The sequence below is a fragment of the Odontesthes bonariensis genome, chromosome 17 (assembly GCF_027942865.1).
Source record: "Odontesthes bonariensis isolate fOdoBon6 chromosome 17, fOdoBon6.hap1, whole genome shotgun sequence".
In the NCBI taxonomy this organism is placed as follows: Eukaryota; Metazoa; Chordata; class Actinopteri; order Atheriniformes; family Atherinopsidae; genus Odontesthes; species Odontesthes bonariensis.
This window is the reverse complement of record NC_134522.1, coordinates 29564040-29588598: the sequence shown is the minus strand read 5'-3', so window position 1 is coordinate 29588598 and position 24559 is coordinate 29564040. Positions and strand designations below refer to the sequence as shown.

The 24559-nt window shown below is 42.8% G+C and overlaps 1 non-coding gene and 1 gene segment (V, D, J or C); both read right to left on the bottom strand.

Annotated features, from left to right (window-relative positions):
- Nucleotides 1-255: 255 nt before the first annotated feature.
- Nucleotides 256-15471, bottom strand: LOC142366911 (T-cell receptor beta-1 chain C region-like). The segment is given in 7 exon segments: nucleotides 256-481; nucleotides 652-758; nucleotides 867-893; nucleotides 983-1330; nucleotides 4882-4940; nucleotides 14941-15244; nucleotides 15423-15471. Coding segments are annotated over 7 exon segments (921 nt in total).
- Nucleotides 15472-17578: 2107 nt separating this feature from the next.
- Nucleotides 17579-17683, bottom strand: LOC142366961 (U6 spliceosomal RNA). The gene has a single exon (XR_012766942.1). It is a non-coding gene; the product is annotated as a U6 spliceosomal RNA (small nuclear RNA).
- Nucleotides 17684-24559: the final 6876 nt, after the last annotated feature.

Here is a 24559-nt window from a genome sequence, read left to right as displayed (position 1 = left end):
AATGACTCACTTAAACCGACATGAACAACTTTCCTGAGCTGAGATGTTTCCACATTGTGTTCTGAAAACGAAACAGATTTCTCAGAATAAGAGTCAGATAAGCCTGCAGCTAAAAATATCTGACTATCTCTGGAACAAGTCATGTTCAGTGTAGGATGATAGACTGTTGATGCCAGAGTCAAAAAGATTACCTTGCAGGTGTTTATTTAGAAGGAGCATTCATTGGAAATAGTTGAAGAAAAACACAGCCAATGATGCAGGAAACAAAAGCTTTTATACTGTAAGAAGAATGTGCACACAGTTCCTCTGTATTAGCAGGATTTGAGCAACTCTCACATGAATGCAAAGCCACAGCAACACACAAACAGTGTGTTCTGTGTTGTACAGATTTGATTTACAGACAACAGAATAATCTATCTCCTGCTGAGTGTAGATCCAGGCCTCAGTTCAGTTTTCACTTCTTCTGTTTTCCTGCTGAACTCTGCAACACAAATACGAGACATGTTGTCCTTTCAGTCGTCAGATTTCATTCATTCACACATTTAAGTCCTTTAATCTCAAAGCAGGTTTCATGTAGAAGACAGTGAATGCTAAAATAAGCAGGGTGTAAGCTGGATAACTGATGTAAGCTGCGGTTCATGTTTAACCAACCTGAAGCTTCCACACCAAAAAGCTAACAAAGGCTCCGTAGATGCAGCTCTTCACCATAAAAACACCGTAGGAGAGTTTGGCGCTCTGTGTGACCCTCAGATATTTCTCTGCAGGGAGGTCAAAGAGGAAACATCAGTTAGTGGAGACTGATGATCAGTGCAGCAAACAGTTTAAACTGTTAACATCACACTCAGTGGACAAAGGAAAACATTTACCTCTTGACATGCCTCCATCTGAACCACCTGATGAAGAATAAAACCAATTCAGTCAATGAGAGATATTTTCTCATGGCATAAAGATTCAGATTAGCTCATACCTGTAGGTATCATACCTGTTTCACCAGTAATTGAATCAGAATATGGAATGGTGGCATTTCCATTGAAGAATGTGACGTTGCAGGTGAATTGATTGTCAGGTTGAAACCAGGCATCAGCAGGGACCCTCAGCCTGCTGGTGATTCTGTAGAAGTCTCCTTCTCGCACGGCAGCGCTGTCCGTCGCCACACCTTCATTTTGTCCAACTCCACTGACTGTCCAGGACACGTTGACATGGTCTGGGTAGAAACCAGTGGCCACACAGACCAGGGTCTTCTTCCTTTTCTGGTCTTTTTTGTTTCTGCACTCTTTGTGTGAAGGTGGTAGAACTTTGACTGATGGGGCTGTGGCACTACGTCCTGATTCTGAAAGTCAGAGAAAAGAATTCATTCAGATTCCAGTCAGAGCTGCATTGTTAAAAGCTTCAACCCCACAAAGCAGTTATATAGCTAGAGACGAGAAGACAGTGTGCTCATAACCCTTCTGTATGTTAGAACCAGTGAACATCAGTTGTTTTCATCATAGAAATGTTTCTTTGAGTTAATTACTGTAATGATCTCACCCAGAACTGTTAGCTTGGTTCCTTCTCCACAAGCAGCAGGATAACTGCCAGAGCACACTGCTGACTCACATGGAAAAGCTGACCCCTACCTTCTATTTAATCTGGCTGCCAGAATATTTTCTGTCCTATCAAACAATCAGCATTTATCAGACATTTATTCTTTGTAAAGTTCTATTTAGGAAGTGAAATAATGCTATTTTGCAAATGACACACTGTTGCATCTTGTGAGCACTTTTAGTCTTCATTGCAAACTTCCTTCTTTAAGTGAATGGAGTAAGTAACACAATAGTTGAACAGGTATAACAAAGTCTGGGGCCTGAGCCAAATGTTGCCTTTTTCCACTGAACTGAGGGATTTACACGTCTGTACAGACTTTAACACTTTTTACAACTTTTAGAGGCATCTTTCTTTTTCTTTCACAGGTTTTTAAGATTTTCTTCCAGAGTTCTGACAACATACCAGCATACCACTTCCAAAATAGTACAGCAGAATATTATTTACCCGACAATCCTTTAGCAGATTTAGGTTGCAGAAAGAGCTGAAGAAGCGTGAGATTTGATCCTTTTCTTACCCAGTACAGTCAGTTTGGTGCCTCTGCCAAAGTAAGCAGGCTCGTAGTTGTTCACACTGATAAACAGCTGCATAAAAAACTGCTGAAGTTTCAGCGCTGAGAGCTGCAGACTGTCTTTGTGCTCTTTTACAGAGACTCCAAAAACCTTTTTCCCAACAAAACATGTTCTAAATCCATGCTTTTACAAAGCCTGATCAGTTTACAGCCATTTTAAAGAGTGATCGAAGTTCAGTTTGAGTCAGAATAAATGATTTTCCATTATTTCTGTCAGTGCATTACATTAGCAGATACTGAAAATCTTTCCTGTCTTACCTGAAACGGTGAGTTTAGTTCCAGCTCCAAAGTGAGCTTCTGACTGTGAATTCACAGTGTTTCACAGAGCTGATAAGAACTGACTGAGAGAGGAAGAACTTGGGCGTAGAGCCAAATGTTTTACAGCTGCAGCACTTTTACTGAAGAACTCTCATTTTTACTGAACAAATAAACATGTGCATTTTGAGTCCTACACTTTGCTGACTGCCATCGTATCAAAGGTCTATTAATTCTGTTGTGAATGTGGCTGACAGCTCTGACACACAGAGAGCCAAAGAGTGGAGCTCAGCTCAGTTTGTTTGTTGGAAGTTTTCTTACCTAAAACAGTGAGTTTAGTTCCAGCTCCAAAGAAAGCCTCGCTGTTGGAGCACAGAGACTCTCAACCGGAACAAAAACTCTTCCTGCTGCCTCTCTGACACTTTAAACCAGCTTTTTGACCATTTCACATCTCACCAGTTTGACTTCATCTACTTCAGAAGTTGTGATGTATTCAAAGTTTCAGAAGCATCGAATTGTTCCTCCAGAACATTTAATAAACGTCAAAGTGTTTTCTTACCTAAAACAGTTAATCTGGTTCCTCCACCAAAGTAAGCCTCTGAAGCGCCAGTCACAGTGCACATGATCTGTGCTGAAAACAGCTCATCAGCTGATTTGACTTTACTTCTTTGCTTTCTGCTTTTATAATAAACAGAACTTTCATCTGAATGAAAAATAATCCACCAGCTGCTGATCTATATTCATTTTTTACAAGCTGTTTATGACCCACACAACATCTCTCTCAATGAGAAACCTGCTATGTTTTGACATATTCTATTTGTCTTGTTATTTGTATGATAAGAAATTTGGAGGTTTTACTTACCAAGAACAGTCAGTTTTGTTCCCTGACCGAAATAAGCTTCGTACTGACACAGCGTCTACGCTTCAGAACAAAAAGCACTGAAGTGGAACTCCAATGAGCTCAGGGACACCGAGTTTGTTAAATGTCCCTTCAATAGAACATTCTACCACTTAACTTTTTACAGACTTAATACGCAACGTGCATCTTACCTAAAACAGTCAACTTTGTTCCTGCACCGAAGAAAGCTTCATTAACACCAGAGTCACAGTGCACATGATCTGTGCTGAAAACAGCCCAAGATGCTGCTTTTCTTCATCTCCTGATTAGTTTAGTAATAAATCCAACTTTCACTTAAAACAGTCAGCTGCGTCCTGTATTTACAAGAGCTGAAAACATCTGAATCTGCAGTGTGTTAATCTTTGTTTTAGCTCACAAAGAACTGCTTTGTCCTAAGACAGAGTTTAGGCATCAGGGCAAAAAGCATTGAGCAGCACCTTCAATATTCTTCATTGAAGGCTTGTATATTTACAAAACACTCCAAAAGCAGTACTGATTTTAACTTCATTTGGTTTCTTACCTAAAACAGTCAACTTTGTTCCTGCACCGAAGAAAGCTTCATAACCACCAGAGTCACAGTGCACATGATCTGTGCTGAAAACAGCCAAGATGCTGCTTTTACTTGACTTCCTTTTTAGATTTTTGAATGAATCAAACTTTCATTTAAAACAACCAGCTGCATCATTTTCCCATAAAACCTGAACACCTCTCAATCAGCAGCCTGTTAAACTTGTTTTAACTCACTGATGACTGTCATGGCTCATTCTACATCAGTTTAGGCTGAACAACAAGAAGCACTTAAATTGAGAAACATGCATTTCTTAAAGAAACACTTCAACAGCGTTCTGGTTTTCATTTGATTTGCTTTCTTACCTAAAACAGTCAACTTTGTTCCTGCACCGAAGAAAGCTTCATTAGCACCACCAGAGTCACAGTGCACATGATCTGTGCTGAAAACAGCCCAAGATGCTGCTTTTACTTTGCTTCTTTGCGTTTCGGCTGCCTTTTAGTAGTTTTCATTTGGACCATCATTTTCATTTGACACTTTTCTAAATCTAGGACCAACATTTGTTTCATTACAGTAAGCTTGTTGCAAGTTTGGTGCAACACTAAAACTTTTCTCCTCTTCAAACCAGCTGCTGTAACTTATTTATTACATGTGAGTTCATGAGAAGACTTTCAGATGTCTTACTTACCCAGAACAGTCAGTTTTGTTCCCTGTCCGAAATAAGCTTCAGTGTTGGCACAGAGCTGCAGCTTAATATCAAAAAGCCCTGAGCTGGACTTAAACTATAGATACCAAATGGATGTGATGGCTGTTTCTGCACTGATTCAGTTTAAGATCTTGTTTCATTAGTTTTGTTTGAATCATCCTTCACTCACCTAAAACAGTGAGTTTTGTTCCTTTTCCAAAGTAAGCTTCGTTGCTGTTGTCACAGTGCAGCAATACTGAGCAAGAACCTCTTTCTCTCCCTGATTTATCTCTGAAAAGTCTTTACTGATGCTTCTGTCTATACTAAGGCTAACTAACCAAAGTGTAATCCATCAAAACACAGTATTAAAGTGAAATATTTACCTAAAACCGTCAGTTTGGTTCCTTGGCCAAAGTAAGCAGGCTCAGTGTTGGTCACAGTGCTCTGAGTTCAGCTCAATAATGCAGATTCTTTTAACACAACAGCTTTTTCCTTCCCTTTCATTCCCACATTTCCACCAGTTTAAGTCTAATACAGTGAACAGAACTTGTAAGAGCTCCAACTTACCCAAAACAGTGAGTTTTGTTCCTTTTCCAAAGAAAGCTTCTGCTCCAGAGTCACACTGAAAGTCTCTTCTAGCAAAAAGTCCCCAAACTGTCCAGAATCCTCCTGTTCAGACACACTCTGATAATCCAGAGGATAAAGAGGCTTTAAACATTCAGGCTGAACTTCATCATGTCAACATTTGTTTTGTCTTTGTCAAGATGAGCAAAGCAAACTTCCAAATGTTCCACATATGAACTGCAAGATCTTCAAAAACTTCCTTCTGATCAAATATCTCCATCTAAAGTAATCAATGGCCAACTGTTCCCCCATCCTACGCACCTTCAGATGAACCATGTTTCTGCTCTGTTAAGCCTCCTAAGTTGCATGTAGCCGTCTACACAATGGAAGTCAATGGAAGGAGGTTTTTGTACGGCGGCTCTATGGGATTGTATCACCGTGCCCCCTGTCCCCACGGTGAAAAAGCATCATACAAAAACCTTGTGTCTCTTTGGCTCTCTCCTCTCTGCCTCCCCCACCCAGCTTCTCCTTATCTCAGCCTCCATCTGTGTGTGTGTAGGTGTGTGTGTGTGAGAGCAGCTGTGCAGGTCGGGCCGACTGATGTCTGAACGTGCTCCAACCTGACTGCTGCTATTTCTGTGACAGCTAAGAAAAGAAGACAGAACAGAGGAAGGAAAAGGGAAGCTGCTTTTTGTTGCTGTTTGTTTAGCTGCTCAGAGGAAGTGACATCTCTGCTGGTCACAGCTCTTCATCCAATCAGTTGTCAGGGTGGGACAGTCGCTCACACATTGTAGGTGGTCTTTTAAATGCCTCTGTCTGTCAGATGTATAAACCTTTCTAAATTTAAAGCAGAAAATGCTGTCCTGAGTAAAAATCTTGCCTTTCTTTCTGGCTAAATGACAAAGTGTAAAATGTAAGGCAGCCTCTCTTTGACAGTGATGAGGAAAGACACATTTTTCTTTTCTTATTCTGCTGTCAAACTTCAGCTAACATAGGACTGTTTTTGTCCTTGCACCCTTTGTTTAGGTCCACATAGGTCCAATCCCAGTTCTTCCCAGATTTGATTGGATTCCCATAATATTAGAATGAATTGTATTCTAACTGGCTTCAGTTGGACTGAATCTTTGACGTTCCTTTGAGATGAATTTGTTATGATTTGGCGCTATATGAATAAACTGAAATGAAATGTGCTATTACATTTAACAATGTTGCCACAGTGCATAATTTCTTCACTTTGTGCTGAATCCATCAATAACTAATATGTGCTCATGTCAAAGTTCATATTTTCTCTAATTGAAGAACCTGACAGGTCACCAAAGTTGAATGGTTTTAGTTTTTCATAAAAACTGACTAAAAGTACAGCTTTACTACAATAAAGCTTTGATCAATATTGAAAATGAGTTTGTATCTCATGACATAATCTGTGATTTGGAAGAATATCTGAAGCTAAAGTTTAACCGTACAATAATGATAAAAGTTTATGTCCCTTAACTGTTACTGAAGTAAAGTAACTCTGCTGTGAGGTCATTAAACACGATGTCATTTATTTATCTTCAGAACATTTAGCAGATTTGATCTACATGGCTCCTCCTTTTTGCATGCTGACATTATTTTCCTTACACCAACAGTACCCAGTGTGATCCTGTAGAGGTCAGCGTATGATAACTTCTTAAAGTTGATCCTCTTTTACCTTGTCGGGCTGCACAGAGAATCAAATTATTCATGAAGCTGCAGATTGATTTCAGTGACACAGATGAAACACTGTGCAGAGCAGTAATGTCACATGGGATGCAGAAACCTAACCCATTAACACCTGCTCTTTTATCTCAACACATCAGCTTTATGGGCTTTCAGAAACCACACAAAACCACGGAGAGACAGCTCTCCTGCTTTTAATGAATGTGCTCTTTTACATGGAGTTATATCATGGTGTGTGTTTAATATCACTAGAGTTAGTAGCCAACATGTTTCTTGTTTCTTATTTCAACATAATCCTGCACGGAGCACTTCTTCTCCTCATTTTTTCTTCTTTGTTTTCTCCTGAGGTTGTTGTTTAGCTGCAGAGGCTCTTTGAAGCACTGTGCTCTACTGGAGGCACAGTAAAACACAGCGGAGTCTCCAACCTCAGGGGGGTGTATCTGCAGAGTGGAACTCAGCAGTGCAGGTCTGGACATGGTGTACTTGGATTTGTTGAAAGGTGCTTCAACATCCCATGAGTCTTTGCCAACAGAGTATGTTAGCAGCTCCAGTCTCCCGCTCCTTTGTCTGTACCAGTACATGTAGTAATACTGATCATCATCTTGTTCACACTGAAAACTCACAGAGCTGTCGCTTTCTCTGCTGACTGCAAAGGGCGGCTGGTGGATCTTTACACAGAGGGAGAAATCTGAAAAAGAAGAAAAAGACGAGTAAATAAACAACAGGTCACCATAACTAATAAGTGTGAAAAGGTTTGTTGAAAGCACTGAAAGGAAATGTTCTTACTGGAGAAGATTAGTAGTGCAACACAAAGGATGTTCATCATCACACTGGTTGTGATGAAATCCTCACTGTGCTCAGTCCCACTGAGGCGCTTCAGCTTTAACCTACAGCAACGCTCAGATCCTCCCCGTACTTCTCTGTTTGAAGCAGGGAAACTTCCCACCGGCTTTCACATGCAGCTCTCTCTTTACAGCAGCTTAAGATTCTTCCACTGCAGCTCCTCAAAGTCATATCTGGAAGGACAATTTAAAAAGAGAATTTGGAATAATTGTTGAAATATTTAGAATGGAAAATAAAACTTTGTGCAAGTGCTGCAGATTTTGGTTCATTTTCAAAATGGACCAAACTTCCCTTTTCTCCTGTTGAAGTTGACAGAGACATTATTCTTGTCATTCGTGCTGCTCTCTGCTTTAATTAGTCTATAACTCTCCATAAACTAGAACATGATATCTACAAATACTGATATATCAGAATTAAATTTATTTGGCACACCTTTACATAATTTACAGTCCATACACCAGCTCTGCCATCAGTTTTCTATCTTTATTATTCCTTTACTGGATGGAAGTGTTTTCTGGGTTTCTGTGCAGCAAACATGTAGAAAAGGAGCAACTAAAGCCTTCCCTTCAGCATAGGAGGCTGCATCCTCGATGTCAATAGAGAAGAAATCATTTGGAGAAATTGATTCACATGAGTGGTGATGTATGAACAATGAAGTCCTGCATAAAGATAAGGAAGAAGACCCCACAGAGACAAGATGCTGGTGGGAGCCGAGAAAGGACACAGCTCATATGGCACAGGGACCTTTGACAGACTGGATGAGGTGGAGGAGGAGGGGGGAGGAGGTGCAGGGTATAAGCATTACAATGACATCTAAAGAACAAGAAGAAAGGGCTGTTTGCTGAAATCAGGCAAACACATTATTGGAAGAAAGTAGTGAGGTGAAAACTGAGGATGGAATGATCATTTATTATTCACTCAGAGATCAGGTCCTTCTTTGCTGAACTTAGTAAATTTGACAAAATGGGGTAATACATGAAAGTATCCCGCCCCGCGTGTGCTTGCACACATCCAGCCAGCATGATGGAATGCAGCGCTCTAACCAGCAGTGCTGCCGTCACTCAGCTGATTCCACGTTGTCGGCTTAACAAGGAGACGGTTTCCTCCAACAGCCATCCCTGAATGGAACTCTGTCTGCCCTACCCATTCCCTCTGTGACATCATAACAAGCCACTGTCACTACAGACTGAATGCCATAGCCACTTTATATCTGTCACAAGTCACTTCATATTATGGCTTGACCATAAGATGCTTTATATTTGCCCTTATGGCTTTTATTCTGGAGTATTTAAATGGGTGTGTGTTGAGTTGTAAATACATTTTATGATAGTTATCCCATATATACTCTGTTTTTGTTATATTGATTAAGAGTTTTGAGCAAAGTTGTGCCTTGCTTATTTGTGTGAAGGTCGTAAATTCCACTGTTAGGAATGTGGTCTGGTCCGGCTTGAAACTGGATCCCCCTTCTTTTGAGAGCTTTTTGTATACACCCATTTTCCGAATAAAGTGGAGGAGACATGATGGAGATGGCAGAGTGGTTTGGAGAGTGTAAGAAGCTGTCTCCTCATCGCTCTCCTCATGAGCAAAAATCCTTGACGTCTCTCTCTTCTTTATGAATTTCTAGGTATTTGAACCTGACAGTGTGCGGGTTTGGGGAAGATGGGAAGGCGGGAGTGTAAATGTAGGTGAATGTTTGCAGTTCTTCTGCAGGAGAGACACTGTCATGTTGTTCTGTGTGGAAGATGCAATGATAATATAGCTTTCTGACTGAGATAAATAAAACATACTGGGCAGAGCCGGCTCTGTTTGACATGTGTGACTTATGAGGAGGAGCAGTGGCGGGTTAACGAAGACATCCCTTTTTCTCCCATAATGCACTGCGCACTTGTGAAAGAGGCAGCAAGATGTCCAGGCCCTGCGGCTGTAAATCAATTCCACATCATGAGCCCTCCACCACCGTGCTTGCAGTTGGTATGAGGTGCTTGTTGCTGCATGTTCAGAGGCAACTTTGCAAACTTAAGCCACTCTGTCATGTCCAGGCAGAGAGTAAGCTTTCTCCTGCAGCCCTTCCAAACAAGTCGTACTTGTTGAGTCTTTTTCTGATTGTACTGTCATGGACTTTAACATTTACCTTGTTAACTGAGGCCTGTAACGTCTGAGATGCAACATGGGATTTTTTTGCAATTTCTCTGAGCATTAGTGTGTTTTAACTGGATTTGGGAACATAACTTTCAAAGCAAACAAACCACAGCTCCTTCCTGCCGGTGTGCAGTGTGTGGTGGTTTGCTGTTATTTGTACGAGTGTCTGCTCTGTGTGCATCACTGTGACTGGCAGCACAGTAATAGATGCTGCTGTCATTCAGAAACAGCTCACTAATCTGAAGAGAGAAGCTGTTTTTGGCTGTATCGAGCGATGACTGGTAGTGTCCAACTGTTTCCTGGTACTCTTGGATGAGAAACTCCATCTGAGCTCCACAGTGGTTCTGTCGGTACCAGGACATGGTGTGGCTACCCATGCTGAACCCTCGTCCCAGGCTGCACTCTAAAATCAGGGCGTCTCCTGGGTGAGATAATTGATCTCCAGACTGAAGCACTTGAACTGCCAGACCTGCAGCACATGAAGGAATCCATTTTTAATGTTGTTCCACAGTAACGTGCACAGCAGAAACTTGAAAATATCAATCATTGAAAGACTTGGTGTTGGTGTTCAAGCACCCACCTGAATGTAAAAGCAGAGAGAGACCAAAGACTGTCAGAAGCATGTTGTCTGATGAGCCGTCTCACGCTGACTGAGAAGCTGAGAACAAACCCTGTTCAACATGACAGGAAGAAGGTGAAAGTCACATGATTACATGATGGCATCAGGGAAAGTAAAGAAGACCTTCATTAACTTATTATAAATGACAATTTGCAGGCAACGCTATCATCTTTCAGTGGAACTAAAACTTTTAGAATACAGTTGCCTGTACCACCTGGAATTAATTAAGAGATGCGGACATCTAACATGAAAGGTGAGATATTATGCCCTTTTTTTTCTTCAGACCGTGATAAATGTGAAAAACTTTGGTCAAAATAACACAGAGGAACAGTGCAGCATGTCCTTTCTCTTCCATTGATTCACACCTCTGTTCAAGTGGATCGTTTTAAGGCGCGGAGTGACCCACCCCACTCCACTCCACCCCTCTCTTCCTCATTGTCTGCCTTCTTTAGAACCTGTAGTCCTCAGTAACTGTTGGAGCGCATTATGACGAATGAGAGAGCAAACAGTAAATACCCTGTCAGCTCAGATCGCTCATCAAACTGACAGAAAAATTCTATTCTTTAATATTCACATTTCCCTCGTCACGTGTTGATAAAACAAGCACCATAGAAGGTGATGGCTGCTGGTCAGTTTCTAACACAACTGACATCCTCATTGAGTTGTTATTCCTCCGTCAGATGTTGGCTCCATGAGCTCTGGACTTTACTGTCGCTCCATTTCTCTGCCTTTTGCTTTTTTAGAAGCTATCATTAAGAAATGTTGCTTATGAGGCCAATAATTTACCTATGTTTGTTTTTATAAGGGCTGATGGGTGCTGTGCTGATGGTGCATTCATAGACACATGGGAATTTTTAGCATCTGGTCACTGGTGCTACTTAGAAGTCAGTTTTTCTTGCCAGGATATACAACAATAAAGAACATGCTGGTTGAACATTATAAGCTTTATAAGTTTTTTCATCATTGCAGGTAACTATATACCTAAGAATGAGATTTGATGCTAATAGCAAAGCAAAAAGCAGGAGCAACCTTGGAAGTGGACAGAAATTCCAGATTCATCTGAAGTTTAGGTTGGGTGCAGATAATGAGATAATGGACTGGATAACCTTTTAAAGTGATCTAAGTTTTCCCTGAAAGTCTGAAAGGCTCATTGAATGACAGATTTTCAAATATTGGGGCCCAAACATAAATGCCAAAGTTGTGTCAGATTCCGATTTTTTGAGTTGTTAGTGACTCCAGACACCCAAATATATGCACTCCCAGAAAAAAGGGGATTTTGTTCCCCATAATGAGTCCACAGTAAGTGTGTCCCTGAAGCTTCTGTTGGTCAAGGCAAACATCTGCAGCAGCAGTTACACTGTGTGTCATGTCTGTGGGTTTTTGCCACATTTTTAGTTTCTGTTTAAGTTCTTAGTTTTACCATGTTTTAGTTTTTCATGTCTTAGTTTTGTTAAGTTTTAGGTTCAGGTCTTGTTTTTAGTTTTAGCCATGATATGCCACCTCAGTCTTTCTCCTGCCCTGCCATCAGCTTCACTTCCCTCACCTGTGTTTTCCCCATCAGCTGCACTCACTCACCAATCACCCTCCTCAGTATTTAGTTTCCAGCTTTCCCCGTGCACTTTGCCAGATCCTCACCGTCACTCATGGTCTCAATCAAGCCAAGTCATACTAAGCTAAGTGTTTTGTTTTCTCACAGTCACAGTCATGGTCATGTTTTGTTTTTTCTCAGTCTAGTTTTTGTCATCCGGCTCAGCCGCGCTTTGTGTTAACTTTGTTTTTAAAAAAAATAATAAATCAGTTTGTTTTTACCTCTGAAGTCCGCATCCGTGTCCTTCTACGCCTCGCACCCACCCATTGTGACACTGACTGCCAATGTAAAATGTAAGAAATCCTCCCAGTAACATCCACATGGGTCAACTGTTCACCCTGGAAATGACCACCTATAATCATATAAATTCTCTTAGAAAAAAGAAAAAGACTTAACTTATTTAATTTTAGATCCAGCTTTAATCCAAATAGTTATTTTCCGATTATTTTTTTGGGTATTAAACACTTTTTATGAACACTCCTAATTGGCTGGTCTGAGGAACTTGCTTATTGATGATGATGATGATAATGAGAGCTTGGAATCAGTTGGATATGCTCGGTTAATGCAGAAAATTCAAAACATCCCCAGCTACCTGCTAAATTATCTCATCTGTCCAACTCCATATCTTCTTTGGGGACGATATTATTGTAACAAACCTTGTGTAAACTGACCATTTGTAAGCGACTGCATTCCTTTAATTGTTCATGTCTGAGCAGAACAGCATGAACAACTGTCTTTTCCTGTTCACTTCATACTGTATTTCAATGTATTTTCCTGGACTCCTCATCTGTGAAACTTGGGCCTGAGCTTTCTGTGCTTCTGCAGAAGGCTTACTCCACTGAAATACTTTCCCCGTCTACAATTGTTACAATTTACAAAATTTTAACATCTTAACATAAGCCTTTAGTCCTGAAAGATGTCGACAAATTGTTTTCTTTGAAGAAGAAATGTGACCAGATATTGGGATCCATTTGTTGAGCATGTTTAGGGGTTTTGTAAAGGTGCAGTTTGTAGAAATGTGCATCTTCATCATTATGCGTATGGGAACAGATGAAATAATCAAGCGTAACATTAAAAGCACTGTCTGTATCAGATACCCCAGCACACCTGTAGATGTTTCTTGTTTATGCTCTGACTGGTCAGAGCTGTTCTGATGGATAAGGGAACCTACTCAGTATCAGGCTGGACTGATTGGTGGGCCTTCTTTGTGTCAGCCACTCAAACATAGGAAAAAGGTGTTTTTTTTTTTCAAAGCAGTAAACATCTACTCCTCAGAATGAACAAGAAACTTATAACTAATGTAAATGTCAAATGTTTGCATATTTAAAAAAAAATTGAAAATCAAATATGAGACGCATGGTGGAGCAAAAATGTGGAAGAAGTTTCCAGAAACAACATAATCAGGTGCAGAAACATCGTAACATCTGTCAGAATCTTGCTTATCCAGTGTTTGATAACAACATGAGCAGCATGTCTTTTTTTACTTTGCTTACTTATTCTAGCTTTGTGAAAATTCTTGGTAGGCTACATGTGTATTGAGGACTTAGGCACTTGCTCGCCTGATGCAAACCCACAGTCAAGATGTTGAAAACAGCAGAAAAAGGAGCAGGTTTTAGTGATGGTTTCTCATTAGACCACATCACTGTGTGCTGGCAGCGCAGAAATACACAGCAGAGTCTGACAGGTTTGCACTGCTAATAATCAGACCTCCTGTTTGGATGTCTTTCCTTGTAATCTTAAAATGAGTTGCAAAGTGCTTCTCATACACTGGGTCAGAGCCAGTATAGCTGTATCCAATTAAATCAATCAGACCACTCTCCTTTTGCTGGTACCAGAGCATTACAGAGAGAGCATTATCATCGTGACTGCATTTGAAATCCACTGTTTCCTTGTCGTGGACTATTATCGGATGGGATGGCTGGAATTTCACACTCTCTGCTCGATCTGCAGATAAAACACAGATTAAAAAACAATTCTTTGAAGTCCTTGCTCAGTGGATTAAGTAATTGATGAAAAACTGAACAAAACAATTAGCTAGTTTTGTTTTCTTTTTGTTCATTTCAAGGCATGATAACATTACATGGAAGCAAGATGAGAAGAGATAGGATGACGGTGGGATGCATCCTGCTGGTTTGAGCTGCTGCTCCAGTGCCAGTCTGTGAAAAGACACATCTTTATGTGCAAACACACACACATCACATGTACAAGAAAAGCTGAGGGTTTTGGGTGAGGGAGCAGCATTAAACCACATCACTGTGTACTGGCAGCGCAGTAGCAAACAGCTGAGTGGGACAGATCCGCCTTCCGTATAGTCAGAGCTCCTTCCACTGCGTTTCTTCGTGTCAGCTTGCACTGTTTTTCAAACTGACCTTCGTAGGTCTGAGAGCTTTCATACCCGATGAGCGTCATTGAGTTGTTGTCCCAGTTATGCTGATACCAGAGCATCACTATGAGGGAGCTATCGTCATGGCTGCAGTTAATGTGGACCTCACTGCTCTGCCTCACTATGTGAGGAGAAGACTGGTGAAATGTAACAGCACTCACCTGACCTGTGGAGAAATCAGCATCAAACAGGGGCTCAGTGCCAAATCTGCATTAAACAGGAAAGTTCAGAGGAACGTTTGAGATCTTACATGAGATCCAGATGAAGAGGAAACCAAATGTTTGCATAGATGAGAGCATTGTCATGTAGTTCTGTTGGGGAAGGGCTGATCGGGGTAAAGACGGAGGGCGCTGTGTTTGTTGGCTGAGATATCAGCCCACGCTCATGATGAAGGCTGCATGCCATGTGCTGTGCCTCCACCTATTGGTTGAATATATTCAGTGTGTTATTTCTTGCCATTTTCTTACATCCTGTCTTTAGGAGTTAGTATCAAAGAATAGATAGTAATAGCTTCAGTTCCAGTCTGTTCCACAGAGTGGTTTTCTTTCTTCCTTGGTTTGACTGAATGAGAGTCAGGTGTCAGAACAATGAACAGTCTTCCACAGCACTGTGTGGCCTGGCAGCACAGAGAAACAGCTTCATCTGCCTCCTGGATGATGGATATTGTCAGAGACCACTGCTTCTCATTCAGTTTTGCTGCCTGAAAGCTGGATTTGAATCCTTCTTCAAAGATTGCAGTGCCAGCTAGTACAATCACCATCAGCTGAAAACCTTTTCCCCTCAGTTGTCTGTACCAGTACAGGTATTCATAATCAGAGTCATTTTGGTAGCAGTGCGTCTCTGCCGGACCACCGGGACGGCTGGCGATGTATTGCGGCCACTGGGTGATCCACACAGACCCTGACCCTAACCCTGACACAACGAAAGGAGAAAGAAAATATCATTAAGAATCTAATCCACTGCCTGAATGCTTTGAAGAAATAGTTTTCTTCAGGGTTAAAAAGATGTAAATATGGAGCAACTGAAATTTCTCTATCACAGACCGACTAAGAGTAAAGTGGGATGTGTTTTTTCTTTGTATCAGTTTTACCTGCAGCCCAGAATACAATGAATGCCAAGGTGGTAAAGCTTGGAGCCATCAGGACTTTAGAAGAGGGAACCAAATGAATGGAAAGACAGAGGGCCAACACCTGACATCTGTAGGGAGGAAATGACATCAGCACATTTGCAACGATAAATACATCAAAGAGAACAAAGTGAGCTCATTTTTCATTTGGTGGTCACAGGTGCTGTTTGGTTTCCAGTTTTGAGGTCAATCATTTGTAATAATACGAATTATTTTTCTCCACATAGGAGTCCTTAATTCATCTGCCACATTTCTCTTTTGGCTTTGCAGCACAGAGAAAGAAGCCAAAGTCTCAGTTCTTCTGCAGCGAGCAGCTTTATGCAGGGGCACGTGTGTCGCTATGAGCCTCCAGCTTTTTGTAAAGGAGCCAGACGAGCTGAAACACTGTGCTAACTCGCTGCACAGAAATACTTTGCAGTGTCTGACAGGCTGACGTTGGAGATTACAAGCTGCGCTTTGGCCTTTGAATGGCCGGTTATGGTAAAGCGATTATCAAATGTCTTCTCAAGATTTGGGTTTTCATTATAAAGGTGTCCAATCAGGTCCATGGCCCGCTGGCCTCCTGCTGCTGACTTGTACCAAAGCATGTAGTTATAGTTACTATCTCCATGGTAACATTCAAGACTGGCCTCTTGTCCAGGCTTAATCAGAAGAGCCACAGGTGATTGCTGGATGACAAGTGATGATAGAACAATGTCTGTAAAATAAAAACAGAATCAGAATGTAGACACACAGCAAAGGTCTGCCGGAGCAATGAGGAGGTACACACATCTCATGATTCTTACCTGCAAGTAAGAACAAAGAAAAAAGCAGCGTGGACATTTCTGACCAGATAGACTAAAGTAAACATCGATAGAATTGATATAATCTGTGGCTTCTGTGCGAAAACACACTGAACTGGAGATCTTCTTTTCTGCTACAGTTGTAATGAGAAGGGAGGAGCTTCCAGCTACTGTATCCATGTCAGTGTGTTATCACTGCTCTCTGCTGTTCAGTGTGTTGATGCTGATTTACACAGAGCAGACACTGGTGTGGCTAATCCGACAGAATGTACAACACCTCTACATAAATACCACGTAAACGTACAATTACCACTGCAAATTCTCTAAAGTGCCCTTCTGAATTTATCTGTGGAATAGAAAGTCTGACCACAAAAGGTCATTTGTAAAATATTGGGCCCTGTTGGGAGTCTTTTTATTTTATTTTAATTATCTATAATTTGATATTTCAATTTGATTTATTAGACAAATTGATAATAACAATGACAGCATTATTTTGTAACATCTGAACATTCTGGTTTCATAAAGCACAGCTGACATTAAAATGCATTAAATTAAAATAACATCTCAGTTCCTCTGGCTTTTATAACTGCTTTTATTATTTGAGGTATGAATGATAAACTAAACAAATTCCGGCATCACCTCCTCGCCAAACGCAGATTCAGGATTCATCCCTTAATATCTCTTTCATCCAGTCATCCGCACTCCATCACTGCTTCTCTCCAGCCCACAGCAGCCTTGTTTTCTGCTGTTTAGGCGTTTATGATGGTTTACGTTTGGCTTTTAGATTCTCACAGTTCAGACTTAAATATTGACTTTTATTTGTATTTCATTTCTGTTGTTGTGCATTTTCTGTTCTAACAGCATGTTTTTTTAAATAACTTTTTTATGATATACAGTATTGCTCTTTTGTTTTCTGTCCCAATGATGGTCAACCTGTGTGTTTCCCTTTTGCAACCTTCCCATTTAGTTTGTATTTGCTTCAGATTGTGGACCCAGCTGAGTGGGAACAACAAACATCTTTTGTCAGACACGGAGTTGAATTACCTTCTTGAAGGAGTGTTATGATCCTTTACAGTGTTTTCACTTATGACTTTCTGGTTGAAGCATTTTTTCCCATCATTAATCTCTGGAAGCACGGGGGACACGGGCTGCTTCGAGCAGCTGTCGTTGAGGTGGATTGTTCGCTCAGTGCTCTGGGGCCTCTGGGGTGTCCGCTGCGTGGGTGCCAGGGTGGGGTGGGGTTCATTACCATTGGGGGGCTGCTCCGGTGTGCTCAGGGGCCCTGAGGTAATGTATACTATGTTGGGAATGGAACAACACAGCAACACAATTCGACTAAAAACTGTGGGAATGCTCAAAAATTTGCGTGTCATCCTTTCGCAGGGGCCATGCTAATCGTCTCCGTTTCCAATTTATATCGTATGTGCTCTGAACTCTGGCCACAACCCCCCCCCTCCGCCCCCCCCCCCCCCCCCCCCCCCCTCCGCCGCCCCGTCCCGCTCCTTGTCGGGAAGGCTCACCCCCTTCTCGCCCCTTTCTGCTCCTCCCTGCTGCTCTTGCAGATGGGCACCTTGGGCATTGGGGTGGGTGCTGGGGGAGGTTGTCTGGAGTGGCCTGGTCCTCTGGGGCAGACGGCCCCTCTGCCGGGTGGAGGTGTAGTCCTCGGGCACGCATGGCTCTTGGTCCTGCACTCGGTTGCTGCCGGGTGGCTGGTGCCTGGCGGGGCCCTGCCCCCCTGGTTCCCTGGCTCCCTGGCTCCCTGGCTCCCTGGCTCCCTGGCTCCTTTTCTCCATAGTTGTGAGGGTTCTACCCGGGAACTTCCTCTGCTGTCCTCTGGGCTGGAGCATGACTTTCCTGTGATAGGCTGCCTGGTTTCTCTCTTCCGGGCTCCATTGGGGCTGCTGGTAGCCCGGGTCTGGGGGCCCTTCCTGTCTGCTCCTGATTTCTGGAATGGGGGATGTTTGCGGCCCCCTTTCCCTTCGCCATATTTTTGCATGCGCACAAACACACGTACACACATGCGCGCAGACCCACTTATTTACTGGCATGCTTACTCCACAGTTGCCATGTCACTTTGTGGCGTTAATAGCCACTTTCGGACTGTAGGAACCTTTGGCAGTTCTAATAACCTTTTAATCCATGGGGCCGTTTTCTCCCGCATTCGGACATACAGGAACTCGGGACCATCGACCTCAGTTCCTATAACCATTTAGCTCCTTCTCCTCAGCTGGGTCTTTTCAGGGTTCTATAGAACACATCTGACGGAGGTGTTTGGTGGTCGGTAGCTACGCCCCATGTCATGCTGTCACGGCTGAAATGTTTCATCATACCACACAGACACAACCGGCGGGTGTTTAATAAGTTAAACTTACACGCCGTCTCCTTTGTCTGCGGCGCTCTGCTCTCCTTTCTTCCTTTATGAAATGAAAAAGTATGGCCTGCGCTCGATCCTTCTTCTCCTGACTGTCTCTGTGAGCTCTTCCAGCCTCAATATTAGACGCCTGATGTGATCGTCCATGATAATTTTTTTTTTTTTTTTTCTTCTCTCCTTACAGTGCCTTCACATCAGAATGGTGAATACGTTACTCGCGCGAGTGTTGCCGCGGGTGTAATTTGAATTTACCCGCCTCATTCGCGCGAGTAAAAAACGCGGGCTCTTTGACGCCATTCCCTCCATTTCATTCTCTCAACCATGGCTGATATATGTACTATCGCGTACTTGTACCTGCGGTGGAAGTCCGAGAAACGCACACGCCGTCGTGTCTGGGTCAGTGACATCATCCGGAGGCGCACTCAGCTCGGAGAATTTCACCGCCTTCTCCAGGAGTTGCGTCTGGATGACGGCCGCTTCCAGCGGTATTTCAGGCTCACCAGGACCCAGTTTGATGACCTGCTCGGGAGGATCGGTGCCGTGATCTCACGGCAGGACACCAACTACAGGCGCTCCATTTCAGCTGCGGAGCGCCTGTCCATCTGTCTCCAGTGAGTGGCAGATAAATCAATTAAAAAGGCAGTCATGTCAATAAAACCACTGCTATAGTTTTTAACAACTCAGCTAAATTAATTATTTTCTGTGCTGCAGATATCTAGCTACTGGGCACTCCTTCCGGACCATCGCCAACAGCTTCAGGGTCGGGGTCTCCTCTGTTGTCATCGATGTGGTCAGTGCCATTTGGGACTGCCTTGTGGAGGAGTTCATGGCTGTGTCCACCATGGACGAGTGGAGGTCCATCGCAGGGAGTTTTGAGGAGCGGTGGAATTATCAGTATCTACAGCAGAGAGCTGAAATCACAACACGGTCACCTCACTCACCCTACCTCCAGGCGAGCTCCTTCTGGTTTCTATCCCGGTAGGAGGGTGAAGTGGTGTCGTAGAGCACCGGGAGCCCACAGACAGCGACAATTAATTTTTCCTCCATTCTTCCTGGAATAGGCGGGATCCCGGGACGCATGACGTCATCCAGAATCTCAACACTGATAGGCTGTCTGACGCGAATATTTCGCCAAAGTTGGATTTTTTGAACTTGCGCGGATTCTCATCTTTTCACTCGCGCGGCGGCATTCGCCTCATCGCCTCATCCGCGCCGCCTCATCCGCGCCGCCGACTCGAATCCGCGTCTATTCGCGTCTTTGCATTGACTTTGTATGTAATCACGTCGCGCGAACGATTCCGGTGTGAACGCACCGTTACTTTTACCGGGTTTTGTTTTGTTGTTGAATGTGGCGTTAGGCTAACGTAACACGTCACTGACGCAGACGGCTGCGCGCGGCGCATCAGTCCCGACCTGGTCCCGACTCAAGTTCCGTTGAGGAAGGACAGTTATCAGAACGAAATTCGAGTAGGACAGTTCTGATAACTGCGTTCTTAGAACAGCTCTGTCCGAAAGCGGCTATAGATATTCAGTGACCATAGTTCACTCTGACAATGCCTCTAACTGAATGACCCAAGAGCCAGAGGTGGATATTAGCCACGCCCGTTAAAGCAATACTATGTAACATTTCTACCTTAAAATAACAGCTTGAAAAAAATTGTGCGGCTTCGGGGGTCTGAGTTGGAAAAACTGCGCTATGTAACTTTGCTGGACCGGCCCGGGAGCTGAGCGGAAGTACTTCGACTTGCTTTCTGGCACACCTACCACAAAAACAAATAGACCCCTCTCACGCTCCCAGGTACATTTGATTACTCTTACCTTCTCGGTCGACATAGCTTGCACCTTCTGACTCCTCGCCGGTTCGTCAACAAACGTGAAACGTGAAAGCGAAAGGGTGTTGTATTTACGACAGTGTAACCGTACATTACCTCCAAGCCTGTAGGGGGAGCTCCATAGTGGGCTTTTTGAGAAGTTACATTGTATTGCTTTAACGCCCGTCTGTGGGCTTCAGCTTTGCTGATGCCGTGCCTCTGAGTACAGCAAAGGAAAACAACTCTGCGAGGACTCTCTTTTAACTGGAGACTAATTCGAATGTTTCGACTTCGATTTTAGATTTGTTTGAGAAATGCAATTTAAGAAGTGCTTCCTTATTTCTTCTCGTATGATTGAGCAACATTTTCTCCTCTTGATCTGTTGAAAATGTCGTCAACGATGACACTTTGAATGACGACACTGTTTTGTATTATTTTATATTTTCAGTTTTCATTTCTACAAAGAATAAAAACTGAATGAATGTCCTCCGAGAGCATTTGTTCCATATTTTTTGCCAAGGATTGTGTAATACTATGGGTTGTTTCGCTGTAAATGACCATGAACTATCTCCTGCATCCTTGTGACTTTGTCTGTAGAGCAGGAAGTTGAACCATGGAAGGTAACATTATTGTAAGGCACTCTAAAATGTGAAACATAGTATGTTCGAGGGAGGAAAACTGCTTAATTACACCAAGTTTCACATGGAACACATTTGATCCAGATTTTCCTGATCGTTTCTATAAGTTTCTTTTACATCCATACTTGCAACAGTTCATCATGGATGTTTTGCTGTTGTTTTTTAGATTTTGCCACAGAGTCACATGGATTTAGAGGTTTCCTGTTGGCGTCCCATTATCTGCCAGATCATTATGCAGGTTTTTGTATGAGAGAATCACTATCCTCCTCACTGTGCACACCTGCTGCTCCAAAATATTCTCCAGCGTGTTCAGAGGGTGTGAGTTTCAGAATGTGAAGATGAGCCACTTTCTGTCCATCGCCACTCACTGCAAAGCGGCCCTGAAATTGTGCCTCAACTGTAGCTCTGGTGTTTTGTAGCTCACGTAGGCAATCAGCTTCAAGGAGGTGTCTCCCGGTGAGCGCTGATACCAGAGAATCATGTCATAGTTGGAGATGTTGTGTGAGAGGGTCAGGTTGACTTCGCTGTTGGCTTTCCCCAAGACATGAGCCGGACTCTGAAACACTTTCACCTTCGTAATATTGTTAAAATCAGGAACATCTTGTCTCAGAGTGATGCAGAAAAACTAATTCATGCATTTGTTACTTCAAGATTGGACTACTGTAATTCTTTATTATTGGGCTGTCCCACATATTCTCTGAAAAGCCTTCAGTTGATCCAAAATGCTGCAGCCAGAGTTTTGATGAGAACTAACAGCAGAGATCATATTTCTCCAGTTTTAGCTTCTCTTCATTGGCTCCCTGTTAAATTCAGAATAGAATTTAAGATTCTTCTCCTTACATATAAAGCTCTTAATGACTGAGCTCCATCATATCTTAAAGATCTCATTGTAAGATATTTTCCTAACAGAGCACTTCGTTCCCAAACTGCAGGTTTACTTGAGGTTCCCAGAGTTTCTAAAAGTAGAATGGGAGGCAGAGCCTTCAGTTATCAGGCCCCTCTATTGTGGAATAAGCTGCCAGTAAATGTCCGGGAAGCAGACACCCTTTCCACTTTTAAGACCAGGCTTAAAACTTTTCTTTTTTATAAAGCTTATAGTTAGGTCTGTTGAATCTGATAGTGTGTCTTGTCCTGCCTCCACCTCTGGCACCCTCTATACTTTCATTACCCCCTACCCGAACCAGGGTTTGAATCCCATTCCCGCTTCTCTTACCTCTTTTATTTCTCCCCCTACCCGAACCAGGGTTTGCATCCCCACCCTGCTGTGACTGGTGTGCAGTTGGTGAGAGGCTGAGGTAGCTTGTGGCTGTAAAAGATGGTTGTTGTGGTGTGAGGAGCAGATCTATATAGGGAGTATAGGGAATTACTCACTGAGTCTGGTCCTTTATTTTATTATTTATTTTTTCGTTAGCACAAGTTTCTTGTGTTTACCTTGAATAGGGATGGCTCAGGTAATCCTGAAACATCCCATAGTTAAGCTGCTATGGGCCTAGACTGCTGGGGGGCCTCATCTATCACACCTTTCCTCACTTTACTCTCTTTATGTATATGTGATATTATTGTGGTCATTAACTCGTGTTTCCCTGTTCCAACAGATATCCTTTGAATGGTGTTACAGTGCCGCCGCTGCTGCGGCCCTCCCCCCCTCCCCCCATTTCTGTCTTCTCAAACCCCAGCTGGTCGAGGCGGATGGCCACCCTTCCTGAGTCTGGTTCTGCCAGAGGTTTCTTCCTGTTAAAAGGGAGTCGTTTCTCTCCACAGTCGCCTCAGGCACGCTCAGGCCGGGAGATTGGACCGAAAAACAAAAAGTTTTCAGTGCAATCTGTTGGTTTTCTTAGCTAGGAAATTGTTTTGAATTGGCTCTATATGAACGAATTGGATTATTTTATGAATTATGATTATTATTAATTAATTGAATTCCAATTGGCTTGAATTGGACTTACTATCTAAGTGCCTTGAGATGACATTTGTTGTATTTGGCGCTATATAAATAAAAATGAATTGAATTGAATTGAACTTCAACTGATTAGATGAACAAAAAAAATGCTAAATTAAATTGCATTTCATGTTACCTGCTGAGTCATAAACTGATCTGCGTTCACTTCTTTGTCGCTGGTTCTTGTGTTGCTGTAAGCATCAGTTTTGTCTGTTTAGGCTGGTTAATCACCACTACCTGTCATATCAGATTTAGGCCAGTGTGTATTTATTTGAACTCTTTCCATTGTTATAAATCAGAGGGAGAAATTGACCCTAAAGATAATTCCAGTTTGTGTGGAGAGTCATCTTGGAAAAAAAGATGAAAAGAAAGATAGATAGATAGATAGATAGATAGATAGATAGATAGATAGATAGATAGATAGATAGACGTCTTTATTAATCCCTTTGGGAGGTTCCCTCGGGGAAATTAAAATGATTTATATACAGAAATGTACAGGAGAGACAGAAGTGGAAAACACCCAAAACCAGCAACCGCACAAAGTTAAAAAATATCATAATAATAATGATAATAATATAATATAATAGTAGTATACTAGTAATAGTAATGAAAATAATAAAAATAATAATAATAATAACAATGATGCTAATAAATAATCATACATATCTAAGTATAAAGTAAGATTAAAATGACTAAAGTAAGATTATTGCACGTTGGTTGGACAGACTGACTGACGGCCACCCGTCCTACTGTCCCTCTGTCCTGCTGTTACACCCCCCCCCCCCCAGTGAGGAGTTAAACAGTTTGATGGCACGGGGGACAAAGGGGTTCCTCAGTCTGTTGGTCCTGCACTTGGGGAGAAGCAGTCTCTGGCTGAACAGGCTTCTCTGGCTGCTGATGACAGTGTGCAGAGGGTGGCTGGCATCGTCCAGTATAGCCAGGAGTTTGTGCATTGTTCTCCTCTCTGCCACTGTCGCCAGAGGGTCCAGCTTCGTGCCAACCGAGGAGCCGGCCCGCCTGATCAGCATCTCCAGCCTGGAGAAGTCTCCCTTTGAGGTGCTCCCTCCCCCAGCTCACCACAGCGTAGGACAGAATGCTGGCGACCACAGACTGATAAAAAAAATCCCCAAGAGCTTCTTGCAGATGTTGAAGGATCTCAACCTTCTCAGGAAGTACATCCTGCTCTGGGCCTTCTTGTACAGCTGCCTCGTGTTGCTCGTCCAGTCCAGCTTGTGGTCTAGCCACAGCCCAAGATATTTATAGGTTTCCACAACCTCCACCTCCTCAGAACTGGTCTAGGACTGGATCTGTCCCACCCGAAGTCGATGACCAGTTCCTTAGTCTTTGAGGTGATGGGCTGCAGATTGTTCATGTGGCACCAGACAACAAAGTTCCTCACCAAGCTCCTGTACTCCTCCTCTTCATCGTCTCTGATACACCCCATGATGGCTGTGCCATCTGCAAACTTTTGGATGTGACACCATCCAGAGTTGTAGCAGAAGTCTGCGGTGTACAGAGTGAAGAGGATGGGGGACAGTACAGTCCCCTGTGGAGCTCCAGTGC